Raw genomic sequence first — 23,418 nt, 5'->3', positions numbered from 1 at the left:
TCCCTTCTAAAGTGAAAGACTAGTTGCTGCATCGGATACCTCCAACCACTAAGAAAGAGGCACAATGCATAGTGGGCTCCTTTGGATATTGAAGGTAACATATACTTCATTTGGATGTGCGACTTGGACCCACTTACTAAGTAACCTGAAAGAGGCTCCAGTTCTGAATATGGCCTGGAAGAATAGAAAGCTCTGCAACAGATCCAGGCTGCTAAGTTAGTTGTTCTGCCACATAGCAGATCCATGCTATGTGAAGTGCTTGTAGCAAATAGATATACTCTATAGAGACTTTAGCAGGCAACTCCAGGTTAACAAGAGTCTACAGGATTCTAAACAAAGCTATGTTATCACCTGCCAATAATTAGTCTTTTGGAAACATCCTCTGGCTTACTATTAGACTAGTAGGGACTTAACATGTGACCATGGCCACCAACTTACCTTTGAGTTCAACTGTTCACCATGAACTGGTGTTGTCTGATTTGCTAAGACATAAAGTTAGGCATGCAGATCTGCATTCAATTACAAATGGCATTAAGGATAGATAAAATAGCATTTGAGCAGATTCTTAAAAGCACAAAGAAACTGCATAAGAAAATGGTTAAATACCCATGGCTCTTACTCCAGCTACACGGTCTTCTCTCTCTCACCACATAACCTATGGCATCAAGTAGAGTTACTTACCATCATTTGACTGAGAAAAAAAATACTTGAGCCTGATTTTCAGACAGTTCTACATGATATCTCAGCATCATCTCAAAGTTCACAGATGGAGTACCAGAGCCTTGCTCATGTTTGGCCTTGATAGGCAGTGGTGAAAATTTCAGTAAGCATAACTTCGAGCAGTGACCTAGCTGTATAGCCTGGAAGGATAAATGTGCCGAGGTATAGAGTTTTACCAATTCACTGGCAGTGGGTAATGGTTTGGCAGAATGGCTGGGGACTTGTAAGGAATACAATTGGAAAATTAGTGACAAGGAGTCTAGGAATGATATATGTAGGTAAGTTTCTCTGAATGGGCATAGAATATGAATATAAGTGAGTCTTAAGTAAATGTTCCCCAAAGAGCAATATCAGAAGAAATGTTAATAATTAAGTGGACAAGATGATCCATTCCATGGATGTCAGCCTCTTTCAAAAGCTACCCTTGCTACTGCTATGAATAATAAACTGTCCTTTGTCACTGACCCAAGAGACACAAAACTATTGAAGGCTAACTTGTCAGAGGGCATACATGGTGAAATCTCAGATCCTTCACAGTTCTTGAAAATAAGATTATTTTAGACTTGTTTAATTTCATGTGTACTGCTCATTAGTCTTTTCAAAGAGAACAATTATATAGCTATGATATAGAATAACATTTTAATAACAAGTAAGTGTGTTAGGTTTTGAGAAATAAATCAATCTATTCTATGACAATATAACAATTACTTTATATGCATATATCTCTTTATTTCTCATTTGTAATGACAAAAATTTGGTTAGGATGCTTTGGTCGTAGTAACAGCAGAAAGGATAATTTATTATAAAATTACAAGGGTACCTTACCAAAGCCCAGAACAACAGTTAAAAACAGGACACTAATAAATATCAAATTTTGCTAGCTTAATCAGACAGGGGAATTTATTATTAGGATACAAGAGTGCCATACCAAGCCAAGGGCAGGCTTCATGAAGGGCTGGAACAAGGAAATGGAAGACTATTAGAAAGCAGGAATCACATTCTCCTGATTTCTCATCTCTGCTTTTTACTTTGCAAGTGCTTCACTGCTATTTTTCCTTCCCAAACCACAAGGTGGGACATGGCAGCCCATAGCTCCCAAGTTTGTTTCCTCTATTCCAGAGACTAATCAGTTCAAAGCTAGACTCTATTACCTTCAATCCCAAATTCCTAGGAAAGTTTTAAGATCTTACCAAATTAGAGATGACTTTTCTGGGATAGGAAGAGGGACTCTGGGACACCAAGACACAGAGAACAATTTCCATATATGCTGTTCCTTACAGACCCTGAGTTCAAATAGCTTATTTAGATGTAGGAGTGGATATTAGAGAGATGTTCTCACAACCAGTAACTAGTAAAACAATGAGGTGGTTCAGAAGAGAGCGGTGTTCTAATCTTTTTTAATATTTCCCATGGGACAGAATCAGTAGACATGGGTAATGCTACTATCTTGAGACAATTTTTTTTCATTTATTGTAGTAGGTATGATTTATCTCTTGGGAAGATAAGCACAAGTGCTGGCATGAGTAACCTAAGCACAAAACTTAATATTATATTTAATCATTTTCCAAGAAAGAAAGAAAGAAAGAAAAGGAGAGACTGATTACATGTAGAGTATTTAGGAGAAAGGGAAAAAAATTTAATTTCATGGTGGATTTCAGAAATTCCTCAGGACCAAACATAGAAATCTGACCAAGGGTCTCTCAGATTATCTTCATTAAGAGGTTTTGGAAAACTCATCAAACTCAGTAAATTTTCTTCATAACCCATTTGGAATTATTCCTAATAAAATGATAAAAATATGTAAAAAAAAAAAGGATTTCTCAGATTAGAGAGGAACTCTGATTCATCCAGCTTGAATCAGCTGCTTAAGAACATAGCTGCCGACATTTCCATCATATGGAGTAAGGATTGGGAAACCATTCTGAGAAGCAGACATAGGAAAGGGCAAAGAAAATTATTTTCTGGATTCTTCAGTGTTCCAGGCTCCCCTAGAAGAGCAAAATTATATTGTTTACCAAAATCATGACAAAATAAAATTTGAATGATAGGAAATTTATGTATTTAAAATTCAGAAAAGCTGATGGAAATATTCTGCCCAGCCCTACCCATATTGAAATAAAATTGAAAATGTCAGAAGTATAAGGAAATGCTGTGAGTGTTTTATTCAAAAGTCTATTTGTGCTGAAGATTTCTTAAAGTATTTCTCTTGTATGCTGAAATACATTCATATTATTTATTATGTCCTTTGATGAGATACAAGGAGTTGAGCTTAATGTTCATTATGTCACTCTACTGCTTCCTGTAATTTTGTTTCTAGAAATAAGAATTGGCAAGGGAAGTAGGACCACTCTATGGTAACGAACAAGTAATATTAGTATGGACATGTTAAGAGCCTCAGAAGCTGGTAATTCCTTTTTAACTTTCCATGACTTCAGTATATACAATGTTTCAAAAGAAAAAAAGTCATTCAATATTATGTTGAAGGTTTTGTATTTCAACCTCTGTATTTCTTCGTGAAAATATTTCCTTAATGCTGTCATCTTTCTGATCATCATAAAGTGTCATATTCAGTACATTTTCAGTACAATCTTCTAATGAAATTGTTGACAGGTATGAAAATACTTTTTCCATTAGAGGTTCCCTGAGAAAAGGAACTGGAGAGTTCTTTTTTGCTAGAGTATCATCAGAAAACCAGTCATCAGCTGCTTCTATACTTTGGCTGTAATAAGAATCAGATGGTAGTGTTGATAAGCTTAAGGTAACACTGCTGGGATGTGTTGCCGAGCTAGTCTCTGAGGGGTCACAAATGACCTTTTTTGTTGCAAGGCAGAATTCATCTTTAGAGTGATCTTTTATTACTGTAAAAGAAAATTAGATTTACTATGAATATTACATATAAATCAGCCAAATCTTACTTATAAGGACAATATTTCTTTTTCAAATTCAGAATCTTTTTAGGGTTAAAATGGACAGGAGGATGCAATAGTGAAAATTCTGAGTTGCTATCAACATCTGTGCAATGTTAAATATGTAACTGGGGATTAACAATTTCACAATAATGAAGAATAGAAAAGGCTATTCTAAATAAAATCAATCTGCTTTAATAGGAGAAGATTTTAAATAGGCTAGAAGGCTCAGTTCTGGAATGTCCCTTAATATCAGAAAACACAGTTTCTTAAATATTTATAGATAAGTATTGCCTGATTTTTAAAAAATAAATTAAAAAATACATGCCTCTGTAAGCAGGCAGATTACAAAATGTTTGGTCCACAGTGGGAAGGGCCTATGGGTTGGCTTTACACCAATTAAAGTAACAAATATTCCTAGAGTGTCTTACAATATGCAAAGCAGTTTGATATATTTCCATATCTCATTTTTCCTGTCAATAATTTTTCAAGGAAGTTATTATTAGAACCACTTCATAAAGGAGAAGACTGAGATTTAGAGATGGATGACTCACCACAAATCAGATACACAACAGACTTCACCTAGACTTCTAGTACTCTAAGATTCATGCTTCTCCAATTATTACATTATTTATGCTGCACAGTTGATATTTAAAAATGTTAAGTTTTAGAAAATATCACACTATATAGTATCCTAAGTACCTTTTATAATATTTTACATATTGACTTTTGAAATTAATGTACAATATTATTTTTAAAGCTGTTTTAAATACCTTATTACATTTTATATATCCAACATTTCTTATATTATGTAGGAGGGTAATGTTTTGAGGTACTAAGACATCATATGCAATATCTAAAGGATTATAAAATACCCATGTGTTTTGACCCTCTAGGATTACCATATGGCATTGACTATGATACTTCCTCTGTTTTTGTTTTTGTTTTTTTTTTAAGAGATGGGGAGAGAGAGAGGGAGGGGATGAGTGGAGGGAGAAAGAGAGAATTTAAACACGCTACATGCCCAGCGTGGAGCCCTACGCCAGGCTTGATCTCACAACCCTGAGATCATGACATGAGCTGAAATCAAGAATTGGATGCTTGACCCACTGAACTACCAAGGTGCCCCTGACTATGATACTTTTGGGTATAAATAAGGAACAAAAATGTAAATTTCACATTTTAACTTAAGATGCGACATTGCAAGTTTTGTTTTTTAAGAAATATATGCCCATGCACATACTAACACATTAATGTTTCCCTTGAATTTCCATCATATTAAAACAATATTTAGATAGCATTTAGGTAGGCCTCTTGGTTCTTTAAGATGCAAATTGCTTTAAGTTGATCATGATTTCTTCTAACAAATTGTTGAGAAAAATTACCTTTTATATGTGCTGTTTCCTTTTTTCTTTGCTCCTCCTACATAAAAAAAGTTATTTGTATTTAATAAACTGAATGGTTTCTATGTAATTTGTTTAATATATTTAACGTATATTTATATAAGAAATATATATTTTAACTACATAATAAGTTTTTGATGGAATTTTTTTCCCACGATGAGTTTATTTCACCAAAATATACTGACAGAAAAAAAAAAGTGTTTAGGTATCATCTGGAAAGAATGTGAATTGGTTCAAGAAGGCAGTCTCAGGATAGGGAATGAAAGGGTGAAATAGAGTTCATCAGGATTATTTCTTCCCCTCCTCACTAACTCAGAGTCACTTGGTTAGAACTAGAGAGGCCTAAAAAAATAGAATTCCTAGACTTACTCATTTCATTAACCAACAACAACAAAAAAGTGAATTCTGGCTGAAGACTTTTATAAAAATGTGCTATTCTTTTGAAGCAAATAAAACAGTTGCTCAAACAATATATTCCATATGTGTTCTGGGAAGTGTCGTGGTGTAGTAGTTTTCAAACTCCAGGGCATCAGAATCACCTGATGTGCTTATTAAAATGCTGATACTTGGTAATATCAGACCCTACTAAAAGAGATTCTCTGGGAGGGGTTTGGGAATATCCATTGTAACACACTCTGCAAGTGGTTCTGATTCAGGTTTTCCTTAGACCACTAGATAAACAGTGGGCTACTGCATAGGGTGTTTTGGATGGAGTGGGCAAAGATGAAGTTGGAGAGAAAATAACATTGTCTTCTTTTGTTTTAGGAGAACAGTGTTAGTACTCCATGCTGATCTGCATTGTCCTATCCCCCCAAATAGTTTGCTTAAGACATACATATATATAGGGTATGTATGTGTGTGTGCATGTGTGTGTGTGTATATATATTATGTATATAATATATATATTTCATATATGTCTTATATGTATATAGGATAACACATAAGTACTTTTTTCACAATCAACTTTACTTATTTGTCACTTTTACCTTTTATAATATGAATGCCAGGATAGGCTCCTGACTTACCTTGCCTGGACTTAGGACCAATTCAATTTGTGACGCCTATAGAAATTATATTAGAATGCTGCCCTCAGACTTTTATGTGCCTATATTTTACCTGGGGAATTTGTTCAAATGCAGATTATAACCCAGTAGGTCTGGAGTGGGGTCTGAGATTGTGCATTTCTAACAGATGCACCCAGGTAATGATGATATTGCTGGTCTGGGGACCAGGGAATAAGGCCCTAGACTGAAATTCCACCCAAATTTAAGGGATTAGCAAAATGAACATTCTTACATATTGCTACTTATAAATAGGTAGACTTTTTCTGGAGGGCCATATAACAAATCTACTTCTAGAAATGTATTATGCCAAGTTAATAATTTTGGGTTTATGTAAATATTCAGTTACCAGAATGTTCTTTACAACATTGTTAAGCATTTTTAAAGTCTGCAACTTAAAATTCTAAAAGAAATACTTAAATGTACTATGATACATAGATAGTAATACAATCAATATTCTTCCAACTATTAAAAATGATGCTATAATTTCAGAAGTAAGGGCTCAAAAAAATGACAGGGACATATAAAAAAGGACAGGGAAACATCCTTGAAGGGGTTCCTACTGGTTAAATTTGGGAAAATTTGAGCATCAAAATAAGTATAGTAATGGATTATTAACTGCTGAATAACACAGAAACCCATGAGTCTACACAAATAAAGACAGAGAGCTTTTTTCTTATAGTAGAAAGCCAAATGGAAGATGGAAGTAGTAGAATTAGAAAAACATTATTTTGCTACAGTTCTGTAAAGATTAGTTCAGGCAAGAATAAATTATATAGCTGGTAAGTAGAGTTTGATGAAGAAAGATATTTTCATGGTTACTTGGTTCAAAGTGTCATCACACAGATTATTTAATTGCTAGGGTAAAAACAGGAATAATACAATGGGTGAAGAATAGACATCATGTGTGATCAACTAAAATCATTAGTGAAAAGCAGATGAACATTGTATGTCTTCAGATGTGATAAAATGAATCTGATCACAAGGAAAGTCAAAATGAGTCTATGATCTATAAAGTAACTGTATTCTTCAAAAATATCAATATCATGGATGAGGACAAAAGGACATTTTAAAATATTTTGAACTGAAAAATGATGAAAACAAAACATAAAAATTTGTGGGATGCAGCAAAAGCAATGCTTAGAGGAAAATTTAAATATTAGATGTTTATATTATAAAAGAAAAAAGTCTAAGAATAATAAAATTGAATATTTCTAGCAAGACTGATTTAGGATATAATCAGGAATGAAATGAGGGCCATCACTAAAGATTCTACAGATATTAGAAGGATAATAAGTGGATACTATTAAAAACTTTATGCCAATAAACTTAACAACTTAGATTAAATGGACAAATTCATTGAAAAACATAAATTTCTAAAACATACAAAATAAAACATTTAAATAGCCCCATATCTATTAAAGGTCCTATATTTATAGTCAAAAACTTTCTCTGGAAGAAAACTCTAGACCTAGATGAACTCATTGCTGAATTCTAGGAAAACCTTTGAGAAAGCAGTATTGCCAATTACACACAAAAAATTTTTCAAAAAGGAGAGGAGCAGGAAACATTTCATAGTTATTTTATGACCAAAATAACTGTGATTTTAAAATCTAACAAAAAAGAGAGGCGTCTGGGTGGCTCAGTCTGTTAAGCGTTTGCCTTTAGCTCAGGTCATGGTCCCAGGGTCCTGGGATTGAGCCCAGCATCAGGCTCCCTGCTCAGCAGGGAGTCTGCTTCTCCCTCTGTTCCTCCCCCTGCTCCTGTTCTCTCTCTCTCAAATAAATAAATTCTTTAAAAAAATCTAACAAAGACATTATAAGATAAGAAAATTATAGAATAATGTCCCTCATGAACATAGATGCAAAAGTGACTTAAAATATATCAGTAAGTCAAATCCAATGGGGTTTATTCCAGGAATACAGGGTTCGTTTAACATTTGAAATTCAATGTAATTCACACTAACAAAAGAGAAAATCCATGTGAACAATGTCAAAAGATGCAGAAAAACCATTTGGCAAAATTCAGCAAACTTCATGACTAAAAAAACAGTAACAAGAAACTCTCATTAGACTAAGAATAGAAATGAATTTCCTTGACCTGACAATATGCATCTACAAAAATTCCATAGTTAACCTTCTACTTACTGGTGAAGAGTTGAATGTATTCTCTCTGAGATCAGGGATATAAAAAGGATAACTGTTCTCGACACTTCTATTCATCATTATACATGAGGCCTTACCCAGTAAAACAAGATGAAAAAATAAAAGCATAAAGATTAGAAAGTAAGTAAAATTGATGTTTTTCAAAGATGATATGATTGTGTTGAAGAAAACCCTATGGAGTCCACAAAAAAAAACTACTAAAAGTAATAAGTAAATTTATTTATAAAGGTCACAGAACACAGATCAATATAAATATCAATTGTAGTAAAGATGGCAATTCACTCCAATCTTATCTATAAACTAAATGTAATTCCCATCACAATCTCAAAAAGACTTTTTGTAGCTAGAGATTAATTTATCTTAAAACTTACATGAACAGGCAAAAAAAACAATAAAAGCTAAAAAAATTGACAAAGAAATGAAATTGGAGGAACCATACTGCTCAATTTTATGACCTACTATGTAGCTAGAGTGTGGTATTGGTAGAAATAGACACACAGGTCAGCAGTACAGACAGACGATCCAGAAATAGACCCACACATATTTTTCCAACAGATTTTTGACAAAAGTTGCAAAAGCAATTCAATGTAAAAAGGATAGCCTTTTCAATAAATAGTGTTGGAACAATTAGACATCAGGAGTCCCCAAAATGAATTTTGACTTACACCTCATACTTTATTAAAAAAATTAACTAAAGGTGGAGCAAAGATAGAAATATAAAATGTAAAACTTAATAGCAAAAACAATCATGAAAAAAAAAGTTGGAGAATTTCCTGAAATTAAAACTTACTTCAAAGCTACAATAGTTAAGAAGATGTGGTACTGATATAAGGATAGATATATAGATCAATGGAATAGAACTGACATTCCAGAAATAAAAGTTCACATTCATAGTCAATTGATTTTTGACAAGTGTTCCAAGACAATCATTGGGGAAAGGTCTCAACAAACGGTGTTGAGACAACCAGATATGTACATGCAAATGAATGAAGTTGGGCCCGTACCTCACACCATATCAAAATCTAACTCAGAATAGATTAAACATTTAAATGTAAGAGCTAAAACTATTAAAACTCTTAGAAGAAAATATAGGCATAAATCTTTACACCTTAGATTAGAGAAAGGTTTTAGATATGACACTGAAGATTTTAATCTTGATGAAGTCCCAATAGTTCATTTTTGCTTTGGTTTCCCTTGCCTCCAAAGACATGTCTAGTAAGAAGTTGCTATGGCCAACGTGAAAGAGGTTGCTGCCTGTGATCTCCTTTAGGATTTTGATGGTTTCCTGTCTCACATTTAGGTCTTTCAACCATTTTGAATTTATTTTTGTGTATGGTGTAAGAAAGTGGTCCAGTTTCATTCTTTTGTGTGTTGCTGTCCAGTTTTCCCAACACCATTTGTTGAAGGGACTATCTTCTTTCCGTTGTATATTCTTTCCTGCTTTGTCAAAAATTAGTGGACCATATAGTTGTGGATCCATTCTGGGTTTTCTCTTCTGTTCCGTTGATCTACATGTCTGCTTTTGTGCCAGTACCATATTGTTTTGATTACTACAGCTTTGTAGAATACCTTGATATTTGGGATTGTGATACCTCCATTTTTGTTCTTCTTTATCAAGATTGCCTTGGCTATTTGAGGTCTTTTAATTTTAGGATTATTTGCAAAACATAAAATTTGATCTGTTCATACATTGGAATACTATAAAAAAGTCTATAATGAACTATGGGTATATGCAGCAACCTGGATGAATCTCAGAAACATAATGTTGCACAAAAAGGTAAGAGTATATTAGACATGAAGTCTAAAAACATGTAAAATTTAATAATACATTGTTCAAGACCCTATAGTATTTGTGGTAAAACCATAAAGAAAAGCAAAGAAATGGTTAACTGCAATTACAGAATAATGGGTCCTTCAGTGAAGGGTGGGGGTACAGACTGTAAGAGATAAATGAAGACTCAGGACATCTCAAAGGTACTGGTAATATTCTATTTCTTTTTCTGGGTGGTGGGTATAAATAATTATACTTATTATTATTTTTTTTTATTTAAGATTTTTATTTATTTATTTATTTGACAGAGAGAGACACAGTGAGAGAGGGAACACAAGCAGGGGGAGTGGGAGAGGGAGAAGCAGGCTTCCCGCGGAGCAGGGAGCCCGATGCGGGGCTCGATCCCAGGACCTGGAATCATGACCTGAGCCGAAGGCAGACGCTTAACGACTGAGCCACCCAGGCGCCCCATAATTATACTTATTAGTCTTTAAATTGTTTGTGGGTACTCTTCTGTTTGTATGCTGTATTTCACAATAAATGCTTTTTTAGAAATGAAGCTGTAGTTCTAAATATTAAGCCATATCTTTTGTTATAATTTTCATCCTCCTGCCTGTCTGTCTCTGGGAGGTGAGGAAGGAGCTACTACACAGGCAGAAATTGAGATGAAAAAAAGAGGGGCAATATGAAAAAGAATCCTTTTGTACTGAAACTGACTGTGGCTGAAGTCGGCACTACCTTATTCTTTTCATACCATGTTTTCATACTATCTTTTTTTCTGAATTAGGTTCCTATCACTATCAAGAATTCTGGCTAATATTTTATATTTACTTGTGTATTATTTATCTCTCCCATTAGACTATAAATCTCATGGGAATAGGGACTCTTGTCTTCCTTGTTCACTACCAAATTTCCAGTTGCCTAGAACAGTGCCTGGCATATAAGCCTTTATTAGGTATTTGCTGAATGAACAATAAACAGTTAAACAGTACTACTATATATGTACTTCTTCCATGATAGTACTCATGACATTTTTGTAATTATCTGTATCTATCATTAGGCATGAAGACATCATTATACTACAGTACCTAGCAAAATGCCTAGCATGTGTTGGATACTCAGTAAATTCAATTAATACTAAATGCATACATAGAAACATTTTTCTCCGCAATGCAATCTCAATTTCAAACAACCCTTCATTTGAAAGAACTATTAATGATCAAATCAATTCTAAAGATTAATAAAGATCAATAGAGCTTAGAATATAATGAAGTCTTAATAAATCCTTGTTAAGTTGTACTTAATTTCAATTAGTCGGTTTTGTTAGATTATTTGGTTATCTGAGTATCCTCTTATTTCCAAATCACTTTCCTCTGATGGGTCTGGCAATTTTGCTTTGTTTTTCTTATGTCATTTATCTTCATCCCTGTAATAATCCCAATCTGAGGAGCATAGGGTTTTTTTTAAATAATTTTTATTGTTACGTTAATCATCATTAGTTTTTGATGTAGTGTTCCATGATTCATTGTTTGTGCATAACACCCAGTGCTCCACGCAGAATGTGCCCTCTTTAATACCCACCACCAGGCTAACCCATCCCCCCACCCCCCTCCCCTCTAGAACCCTCAGTTTGTTTTTCAGAGTCCATCATCTCTAATGGTCCATCTCCCCCTCTGACTTTCTCCCCTTCATTCTTCCCCTCCTGCTATCTTCTTCTTTTTTTTTTCTTAACATATATTGCATTATTTGTTTCAGAAGTACAGATCCGTGATTCATCAGTCTTGTACAATTCACGGTGCTCACCATAGCACATACCCTCCCCAATGTCTATCACCCAGCCACCCCATCCCTCCCACCCCCCACCACTCCAGCAACCCTCAGTTTGTTTCCTGAGATTAAGAATTCCTCATATCAGTGAGGTCATATGATACATGTCTTTCTCTGATTGACTTATTTCACTCAGCAAAACACCTTCCAGTTCCATCCACGTCGTTGCAAATGGCAAGATCTCATTCCTTTTGATGGCTGCATAATATTCCATTGTGTATATATACCATATCTTCTTTATCCATTCATCTGTCGATGGACATCTTGGCTCTTTCCACAGTTTGGCTATTGTGGACATTGGCTGCTATAAACATTGGGGTGCACGTACCCCTTCGGATCCCTACATTTGTATCTTTGTGGTAAATACCCAAGTGGTGCAATTGCTGGATCGTATGGTAGCTCTATTTTCAACTGTTTGAGGAACCTCCATACTGTTTTCAAGAGTGGTTGCACCAGCTTGCATTCCCACCAACAGTGTAGGAGGGTTCCCTTTTCTCCGCATCCCCACCAACATCTTTCGTTTCCTGACTTGTTAATTTTAGCCATTCTGACTGGTGTGAGGTGGTATCTCATTGAGGTTTTGATTTGGATTTCCCTGATGCCGAGCGATGTTGAGCACTTTTTCATGTGTCTGTTGGCCATGTGGATGTCTTCTTTGGAAAAATGTCTGTTCATGTCTTCTGCCCATTTCTTGATTGGATTATTTCTTCTTTGGGTGTTGAGTTTGATAAGTTCTTTATAGATTTTGGATGCTAGCCCTTTATCTGATATGTCATTTGCAAATATTTTCTCCCATTTTGTCGGTTGTCTTTTGGTTTTATTGACTGTTTCTTTTGCTGTGCAAAAGCTTTTTATCTCGGTGAAATCCCAATAGTTCATTTTTGCCCTTGCTTCCCTTGCCTTTGGCGATGTTTCTAGGAAGAAGTTGCTTAAGCTAGAGATATAGAGAAGCAACTACAAAAGCAGACATTTTCTTTTAGTTTTTCAGTTTCCTATAATATAAAAACTAACTAGTTTGGGTAATTTAAATTTAGCTCCATGTTACTATCTCTCAAATTTAAAAATAACAGTGGATACTCTGTCTTTCAAATTTAAAGACAACAATGTTCATGACATGGTATCAAATAAATTATTTGAAAATATTTCTATAAAATATCATACACTACCTGTGATTGGAATCCTCCAGTATGAAAATTTCGAGAAATAAAGACACACTGAGAATGAGATTTAATCTTTCCCTTTAATGATCTTTGCCTGCATCTCTCATCAGTTGCTTTAAATTTGGAATTTTGAAATATTTCTCTGAAAAATATTTTATAGAGAATTATTATCAAACATGAGTTCCATTATAAATCACTTAAATTATTATTTCTAATAGTTGTACATAAAGGTTTAAAATCAGAATTACTATATATTTATTTTTAAAACACCAATCAACATATATATTCCCTTCTTATATGTTACTGATTTCACTACACCTATTTTATTCATAAAATGTAAATTAAGCTACTTCTTATGCAGTCATTCCAAACTTAACTATTTATTTAATTTTTTTCAAGGAATTATGGCCTTTCTTTTTTTTAATTTTATTTTATTATGTTAGTCACCATAAACACTGTTTAAAAAATAATGCTGATTGCCATTTCTTCTTACAGAAGTACTAGAAAATTTCTAAATTAATTCAAGAGACTGTATTGCATTACTTAACGAGGTACAATTAGGATTCACTCATTCACTGAATTCCGTTCACTTAACAGATATTTATTCGGTACTATGTGTCAGGCATTATGCTGCGTGTTGTATATATAATGGCAAGGGAAAAAAGCACAGCCACTACCCTCATAGAATTGTTATTGCTCTCGTGGAGGTTAAACGCTATTAAGGAAGACAGACATTACTAAAATGCTGACAAGAAAATGAAAAATTACAACTTTGGAAAGTGTTATCAAGGAAAGGTACCTGGTGGACTATGGGAGTACGCAACAAAGGGAATTAATCTGGTTAGAGAGGTTAGGGAAGGCTTTTCTGAGGAAGGGATGATTGAATTGGGCATTTGAAGAAATAGTAAGTTATTAGGTAGAGTATTGTGGAGGAAGGGAGATGCAGAAGAAAGAATATTCCAGTCAGAAAGAATATCAAGTATAAAGACCTAGAGGCCAGATTAGGACAGTGTAGCAGAAGCAGTGAAAGCAAGAGAGAAGTGGGAGAAGAAATGGGCAGACCATGTAAGGCCTTAAAAGTCATGCCGCTTGTCTTTATCCTAAAAGCAATGGGAAGTCCTTTATAATATAGTGGTGAATGGGATGGAATGGTCCGGTAACTTGATTAGATAAGTGTGAAGAGATTTAATGAGGATGATAGTACAGGTAGAGTGTCAGTTATAACTTGTACTGCAGTAATCTATGTGAGGGATAATGATAACTTAAATAAGATGGTGGCAGTGGTAACTGAAAGAAAAGGATAGATTTGAGTGATTTATGAGGTAAATAAATAGAACTTGGTGATGGTTCAAATTTGGGGGAAGCGTGAAAGAGAGAGGAAGATATCAAGCATGTCTTCAATTTTTAGAGAGAAAAAAAACCCTTCCTTGACCTCACATTCTCCTCCAGCTACTTCCCCATTTGTCAACTCCCCTTCACCAAAAACAAAACAAAACAATACAAAACAAAAAACCCAACTTCCTTAAAGAGAGGTCTATACTTGATTCAATTCTCTTACCTCCTGTGTTTTATTCAAATGTGAGCTTCTGAACCCATCACTCCACCAAAACTGTTAAAGGTCATCAATAACTTCCATGTTGCCAAATCCAAAAATTATTTCTCCTTCCTCATCTTTCTCAATTTCTTAAGCACTTTCAATATCATCTCCTCCTTCTTGAAACATTTTCTAATTTTTTCCCTTCTATTTCTTTTTAAAATTTTAAATTCCAGTATAGTTAACATACAATGTCATCTTAGTTTCAGGTGTAAATATAGTGATTCAACAAGTCCATACATCACTCAGTGCTCATCATGACAAGTGCACTCCTTAATCCCCATCATCTATTTCACCCATCATCCCCTTCACCTCCCTTCTATAACCATCAGTTTGTTCTCTATAGTTAAGAGTCAGCTTCTTGGTTTCCCTCTCTCTCTCTTTGCTTTGCTCTTTGTTTTGTTCCTTAAAATCCACATATTAGTGAAATCATATGGTATTTATCTTTCCCAGACTTATTTTGCTTAACATTATACTCTCTAGCTCCATTTATGCAAATGGCAATATTTTATTATTTTTTATGGCCAAATAATATTCCATTGTCTATTATACCACATCTTCTTTATCCATTCATCATTCGATGGACACTTGGGCTGCTCCCATAGTTTGGCTACTGTAAATAATGCTGCAATAAACAGAGGGGTACATGTATCCCTCTGAATTCATGTTTTTGGATTATCTTTGGGTAAATACCCAGTAGTGCAATTACTGGATCATAGGGTAGCTCTATTTATAATTTCTTGAGGAACCTCCATAGTGTCTTCCAAAGTGGCTGCACCAGTTTGCATTCCCACCAACAGTGCAAGACAGTTCCTTTTTCAGCACATCCTCTCCAACACTTGTTTCTTGTGTTTTTTATTTTAGTCATCCTGACAGGTGAGAGATAATATCACATTGTAGTTTTGATTTGTATTTCCCTGATGATCAGTGGTGCTGAGCATCTTTTCATGTGTCTATTGGCATCTGGATGTCTTCTTTGAAGAAATGTCTGTTCATGTCTTCTGCCCATTTTTAAACAGGACTATTTGTTTTGTGGGTGTTGAGTTGTATAAATTCTTTATATATTTTGGATACTACCCCCTTATCAGATGTCATTTGCAAATATCTTCTCCTGTTCCATAGGTTGCCATTTAGTTTTGTTGATTATTTCCTTTGCTATGCAGAAGCTTTTTATGTTGATGTAGTCCCAATAGCTTATTTTTTCTTTTATTTCCCTTGCCTCAGGAGACATATCTAGAAAACTGTTGCTAGAGCCAATGTCAGAGAAATTACTGCCTGTGCTCTCTTCAAGTGGTCCAGTTTCATTCTTTTGCATGTGCCTGTCCAGTTTTCCCAACATCATTCGTTGAAGAGACTTTTTCCCATTGGATATTCTTTCCTGTTTTGTTGAAGATTAATTGACCACAAAATTGTGGGTTTATTTCTGTGTTTCCTATTCTGTTCCATTAATCTATGTGTCTATTTTTGTGCCAGTACCATACTGTTTTGATTACTGCCACTTTGTAATATAATTTAAAGTCTGGAATTGTGATACCTCCAGTTTTATTTTTCTTTTTCAAAATTGCTTTGACTATTCAGGGTCTTTTGTGATTTTTTGTTCTAGTTCTGTGAAAAAATGTTGTTGTTTTGATAGGAATTGCATTAAATCTGTAAATTGCTTTGGGTAGTATGGACATTTTAACAATAATTGTTCTAAGGGGTGCCTGGGTGGCTCAGTTGGTTAAGCAACTGCCTTCAGCTTGGGTCATGATCCTGGAGTCCCAGGGTTGAGTCCCGCATTGGGCTCCCTGCTCAGCAGGGAGTCTGCTTCTCCCTCTGACCCTGCCCCCTCTCATGCTCTCTCTAGCTCATTCTCTCTCTCAAATAAATAAATAAAATCTTAAAAAAAACAATAATTGTTCTAAGCAATGAGCATGGAATGTTTTTCCATTTCTTTGTCTCTTTAATTTCTTCCGTCAATGTTTTATAGTTTTCAGAGTATGGGTTTTTCACCTCTTTGTTTATTCCTAGGTATCCTGTTGTTTTGGATGTGATTGTAAATGGGATTATTTTCTTAATTTCTCTTTCTGCTGCTTCATTATTAGTGTATTAAAATGCAACAGATTTCTACATATTGATTTTGTATCCTGTGACTTTACTAAATTCATTTATCAGTTCTAGTAGTTTTTTGGTAGAGTTTTTAGGGTTTTCTATATATAGTGTCATCATCTGCAAATAATGAGAGTTTTACTTCTTCCTTACCAATTTAGATGTCTTTTATTTCTTTTTGTTGTCTAATTGCCTTGGCTAGGACTTCTGGTACTATGTTGAATAAAAGTGGTAAGAGTGGACATCCTTGTCTTGTTCCTGACCTTAGGAGGAGAGCTATTTTTCCCCATTGAGAATGATAACAGCTGTGGGTTTTTCATGTCTGGCTTTATTATGTTGAGGTATGTTCCCTCTAAACCTACTTTTTTAAGGGTTTTTATCATGAATGGATGTTGTACTTTGTCAAATGCTTTTTCTGCATCTATTGAGATGATCAAAGTTTTTACTTTCTTTTATTGATGAGATGTATCACACTGATTATTTTGTGAATATTGAACCACCCTTGTATCCCAGGAATAAATCCCACTTGGTCATGGTGAATGACTTTTTTAATGTATTGGTGAATTCTATTTGCTAGTATTTTGTTGAGATTTTTGCATCTATATTCATCAGAGATATTGGCCTATAGTTCTCCTTTTTGTGGTATATTTATCTGGTTTTGATATCAGGATAATGCTGGCCTCATAGAATGAATTTGAAAGTTTTCCTTCTTCTATTTTTTAGAATACTTTGAGTAGAATAGGTATTAACTCTTCTTTAAATGTTTGGTAGCATTCACCCGTGAAGGCGTCCGGCCCTGGACTATTGTTTGTTTGGTGTTTTTTGGTTACAGATTCAATCACCTCGCTGGTAATAGATCTATTCAAATTTTCTGTTTCTTCCTGTTTTAGTTTTGGTAGGTTATATTTCTCTGAATTTATCCATTTCTTCTAGGTTGTCTTAATTTGTTGGCATATAGTTTTTCATAATCTCTTAAAATTATTTGTATTCTGGGATGTTAGTTGTTATTTCTTCTCTTTCATTTTTTCATCGGTGATTTTGTTCATTTGAATCCCCCCTCCCCTTTCTGGAAGAGTCTGCCTAGAGGTTTATCAATTTTGTTGATCTTTTCAAAGAACCAGCTCCTGGTTTCATTGATTTGGTTTTTTTTTAAGTTTCTATATCATTTATTTCTGCTCTAATCTTTATTATTATTTCCTTTCTTCTGCTGGTTTTAGGTTTTGTTTGTTGTTCTGTTCCTTTAGGTTGTTTGAGGTTTTTCTTGTCTCATGAGGTAGGCCTGTATTGCTGTAAAATTCCCTCTAGAATTGCTTTTGCTGGGGGGTGGCCAGGTGGCTCAGTCTGTTAAGAATCTAACTCTTGGTTTCAGCTTAGGTCATGATCTCAAGGTCATGAGATTGAGCCCTCTGTCAGGCTCTGTGCTGGGGTTGGAGCCTGCTTAAGAGTCCCTTTCTCCCTCTCTATCTGCTCCTCCTTTCTTTCTCTCTCTCTTCCTCTAAAAAATAAAAATAAAAAATTTAAAAAATAATTGCTTTTGCTGTATCCCAAAGAATTTGGACCACAGTGTTTTTTTTTTTAAGATTTTATTTATTCATTTATTTGAGAGAGAGAGAGAGAAAGAGAAAGACTGAATTGCTGTATGAGATCTAGTAATTTGGGTGTGGAGTTTTTGGGTTTTCCACATAAAGCAGGGAGGAGGGGCAGAGGGAGAGGGAGAAGCAGACTCCCTGCCGAGCAGGGAACCCAACCCTGGGGCTCAATCCCAGGATCCAGACATCAGGACCTAAGCTGAAGGCAGACGCTTAACTGACTGAGCCACCCAGGTGCCCCTGGACTATTGTGTTTTCATTTTTGCTTGTTTCCATGTGCCCTTTTTTTTAAATTTAATTTTACTTTATTATGTTATGTTAGTCACCATACAATACATTATTAGTTTTTGATGTAGTGTTCCATGATTCATTGTTTTCATATAACACCCAGTGCTCCATGCAGTACCTGCCCTCTTCAATACCCATCACCAGGCTAACCCATCCGCACACCCCCGTCCCCTCTAAAACCCTCAGTTTGTTTCTCAGAGTCCATAGTCTCTAATGGTTGATCTCTCCCTCCGATAACCCCCCTTCATTTTTCCCTTCCTTCTCCTAATGTCCTCCATGCTCTTCCTATGTTCCACAAATAAGTGAAACCATATGATAATTGACTTTCTCTGCTTGACTTATTTCACTTAGCATACTCTCCTCCAGTCCCATCCATGTTGATGTAAAAGTTGGGTATTCATCCCTTCTGATGGCTGAGTAATATTCCATTGTATATATGGACCACATCTTCTTTATCCATTCATCTGCTGAAGGGCATCTTGGCTCTTTCCACAGTTTGGCTATTGCGGACATTGCTGCTATGAACATTGGGGTGCATATGGCCCTTCTTTTCACTACATCTGTGTCTTTGGGGTAAATACCCAGTAGTGCAATTGCTGGGTCATAGGGTAGCTCTATTTTTAATTTTTTGAGGCACCTCCACACTGTTTTCCAAAGTAGCTGTACCAACTTGCATTCCTACCAACAGTGTAAGAGGGTTCCCCTTTCTCCACAACCTCTCCAACATCTGTTGTTTCTTGCCTTGTCAATTATTGCCATTCTAACTGGTGTAAGGTGGTATCTTAATGCAGTTTTGATTTGAATTTCCCTGATGGCTAATGATGATGAATATTTTTTCATGTGTCTTTAGCCCTTTGTATGTCTTCTTTGGAGAAATGTCTGTTAATGTCTTCTGCCCATTTTTTGACTTGATTATTTGTTTTTTGAATGTTGAGTTTGAGAAGTTCTTTATAGATCTTGGAACCAGCCCTTTATCTGTAGTGTCATTTGCAAATATCTTCTCCCATTCTTTGGGTTGCCTCTTTGTTTTGCTGACTGTTTCCTTTGCTGTGCAGAAGCTTCTTATCTTGATGAAGTCCCAAAAGTTCATTTTTGCTTTTGTTTCACTAGCCTTTGGAGATGTATCTTGAAAGAAGTTGCTGTGGCCAGTGTCAAAGAGGTTACTGCCTATGTTCTCCTCTAGGATTTTGATGGATTCCTGTCTCACATTGAGGTCTTTCATCCATTTTGAGTTTATCTTTGTGTATGGTGTTAGAGAATGGTCGAGTTTCATTCTTCTGCATGTGGCTGTCCAATTTTCCCAGCACCATTTATAGAAAAGACTGTCTTTTTTCCATTGCATATTCTTTCCTGCTTTGTCGAAGATTATTTGACCATAGGGTTGAGGGTCCATATCTGGGCTCTCTATTCTGTTCCATTGGTCTATATGTCTGTTTTTGTGCAGGACCATGCTGTCTTGGTGATCACTGCTTTGTAATATACCTTGAAATCGGGCAACGTGATGCCCCCAGCTTTGTTTTTCATTTTCAACATTTCCTTGGCGATGCGGGGTCTTTTCTGATTCCATACAAATTTTAGGATTGTTTGTTCCAGCACTTTGAAAAATGTCATTGGAATTTTGATCGGATGGCATTGAAGGTATAGATTGCTCTGGGCAGCACAGACATTTTAACAATGTTTATTTTTCCGATCCATGAGCATGGAATGTTTTTCCATCCTTTTGTGTCTTCTTCAATTTCTTTCATGAGTGTTCTGTAGTTCCTAGAGTATAGATCCTTTACCTCTTTGCTTAGGTTTATTCCAAGGTATCGTATGGTTTTTGGTGCTATTGTAAATGGAATCGTTTCACTAATTTCTCTTTCTACAGTTGCATTGTTAGTGTATAAGAAAGCAACTGATTTCTGTGCATTGATTGTGTATCCTGCCACATTACTGAATTGCTGTATGAGTTCTAGTAATTTGGGGGTGGAGTCTTTTGGGATTTCCACATAAAGTATCATGTCATCTGCGAAAAGAGAGAGTTTGACTTCTTCTTTGCCAATGTTAATACCTTTTATTTCTTTTTGTTGTCTGATTGCTGGTGCTAGGACTTCTAGTACTATGTTGAACAATAGTGGCGAGAGTGGGCATCCTTGACATGTTCCTGATCTTAAGGGATAGGCTCTCAGCTTTTCCCCATTGAGGATGATATTCGCTGTGGATTTTTCATAGATGGATTTTATGAACTTGAGGAATGTTCCCTCTATCCCTATACTCTGAAGAGTTTTAATCAGGAAAGGATGCTATATTTTGTCAAATGCTTTTTCTGCATCAACTGAGAGGACCATATGGTTCTTCTCTCTCTATTATTAATGTGTTCTATCACATTGATTGATTTGCGAATGTTGAACCACCCTTGCATCCTGGGGATAAATCCCACTTGGTCGTGGTGGATGATCCTTTTAATGTATTGTTGGATCCTATTAGCTAGGATTTAGTTGAGGATTTTGGAATCCATATTCATCAGGGATATCAGTCTGAAATTCTCCTTTTTGATGGGGTCTTTGCCTGGTTTGGGGATTAAGCTAACGCTGGCCTCATAGAATGAGTCTGGAAGCTTTCCTTCTGTTTCTATTTTTTGAAACAGCTTCAGAAGAATAGGTATTACTTCTTCTTTGAATGTTTGGTAGAATTCCCCAGGGACTCCATCAGGCCCTGGACTCTTGTTTTTTGGGAGGTTTTTGATCACTGCTTCAATCTCGTTACTGGTTATTGGCCTATTCAGGTTATCAATTTCTTCCTGTTTCAGTCTTGGGAGTTTATAGGTTTCCAGGAAGGCATCCATTTCATGCAGGTTACTCAATTTATTGGCATATAGTTCTTGATAATAATTTCTAATAATTGTTTCTATTTCCTTGGTGTTAGTTGTGATCAATCCCCTTTCATTCATAATTTTATTAATTTGGGTCTTTTCTCTTTTCTTTTGGATAAGTTTCACCAGTGGTTTATCGATGTTAGTAATTCTTTCAAAGAACGATCTTCTAGTTTCGTTGATCTGATCTGCTGTTTTTCTGGCTTCTAATTCATTGATCTCTACTCTAATCTTAATTATTTCTCTTCTAATGCATGGCTTGGGCATTGTTTGTTGCTTTTTCTCTAGTCCTTAAGATGTAAAGTTAGTTGGTGAATTTTGGATTTTCTATTTTTTTGAGTGAGGCTTGGATGGCTATGTATTTCCCCCTTAGGACTGCCTTTGCAGTATCTCATAGGTTTTGGACTGATGTGTTTTCATTTTTATTGGTTTCCATTAATTGTTTAAGTTCTTCTTTGATTTTCTGGTTGACCCAAACATTGTTGAGCAGAGTGGTCTTTAGCTTCCCAGTGTTTGAATTTCTTCCAAATTTTTTCTTGTGATTGAGTTCCAGTTTTAAAGCATTATGGTCTGAGAATATGCAGGGAATAATCTCAGTCTTTTGGTATCAGTTGAGCCCTGATCTGTGACCCAGTATGTGGTCTATTCTGGAGAAAGTTCCATGTGCACTTGAAAAGAATGTGTATTCTGTTGTTTTAGGGTGGAATGTTCTGTATTTATCTATGAGGTCCATCTGGTCCAGTGTGTCATTCAAAGCTCTTGTTTCTTTGTTGATTTTCTGCTTAAATGATCTGTCTATTGCTGAGAGTGGAGTATTGAGGTCTCCTACAATTAACGTATTGTTATCAATATGACTCTTTATTTTGGTTAACAGTTGGCTTATGTTGATGGCTGCTCCCATGTTGGGGGGCATAGATATTTACACTTATTAGATCTTCTTGTTGGATAGACACTTTAAGAATGATATAGTGTCCTTCTGTGTCTCTAACTACAGTCTTTAGTTTAAAATCTAATTTGTCTGATATAAGAACTGCCACCCCAGCTTTCTTTTGAGGTTCGTTGGCATGGAAAATTGATCTCCATCCCTTCACTTTCAGTCTGGATGTATCTTTAGGTTCAAAATGAGTCTCTTGTAGACAGCATATGGATGGGTCCTGTCTTTTTATCCAACCTGCAACCCTGTGCCATTTTATGGGAGCATTTAGGCCATTCACGTTGAGAGTGATTATTGAAAGATATGAATTTATTGTCATCATGTTGTCTGTGAAGACCTTGTTTTTATAGATTGTCCCTATAAATTTCTGTTCTATATCACTCTTGGGGTCTTTCTCCTTTTATAGAGCCCCTCTTAATATTTCTTGCAGGGCCAGCTTAGTGGTCACATATTCTTTCAGTTTCTGCTGGTCTTGGAAGTTCTGCATCTCTCCATCCACTCTGTTTTTTTTTTTTTTTTTTAGATTTTATTTATTTATTTGACAGAGAGAGACACAGCAAGAGAGGGAACACGAGCAGGGGGAGTGGGAGAGGGAGAAGCAGGCTTCCCACTGAGCAGGGAGGCTGATGCGGGGCTCAATCCCAGGACCTCGGGATCATGACCTGAGCTGAAGGCAGAAACTTAACGACTGAGCCACCAAGGCACCCCTCTCCATCTATTCTAAATGACAGCCTTGCCGGATAAAGTATTCTTGGCTGCATGTTCTTCTCGTTTAGTACCCTGAATATGTCTTGCCAGGCCCTTCTGGCTTGCCAGGTCTCTGTGGATAGTTCTGATGTTATTCTGATGTTCCTCCCTCTGTACATATAGAATTTCTTCCCCCAACTGCCCTTAAGATGGTTTCCTTGGTTCTTAAGATTTGCGAGTTTTACTATTACATGCCGGGGTGTTGGCCTGCTTTCCTTGATCTTGGGAGGGGTCCTCTCTCCTTCTAGGACACGAATGTTTGTTTCATTCCCCATATTAGGTAAGTTCTTAGCTACGACTTGCTCAAATATATC

The 23,418-nt window shown here is 35.7% G+C and overlaps 1 protein-coding gene across 1 annotated transcript in view; it reads right to left on the bottom strand.

Annotated features, from left to right (window-relative positions):
• Nucleotides 1–2,321: 2,321 nt before the first annotated feature.
• The window catches only part of C4H1orf185 (chromosome 4 C1orf185 homolog), a 37,889-nt gene continuing 16,792 nt past the window's right edge, over nt 2,322–23,418 (bottom strand). Inside the window, exons 3-5 of the mRNA XM_027583402.1 lie at nt 13,020–13,155; nt 5,012–5,048; nt 2,322–3,578 (exon numbers count right to left, since the gene is read on the bottom strand). Coding sequence (XP_027439203.1) covers nt 3,184–3,578; nt 5,012–5,048; nt 13,020–13,155 — 568 coding nt within the window. The 3' untranslated portion in view covers nt 2,322–3,183. The remainder of the gene's footprint in view (nt 3,579–5,011; nt 5,049–13,019; nt 13,156–23,418) is intronic.

This window comes from Zalophus californianus, chromosome 4, assembly GCF_009762305.2.
Source record: "Zalophus californianus isolate mZalCal1 chromosome 4, mZalCal1.pri.v2, whole genome shotgun sequence".
NCBI lineage: Eukaryota > Metazoa > Chordata > Mammalia > Carnivora > Otariidae > Zalophus > Zalophus californianus.
The sequence above is the reverse complement of the archived record's forward strand: the minus strand, read 5'-3'. Positions and strand labels throughout refer to the sequence as shown.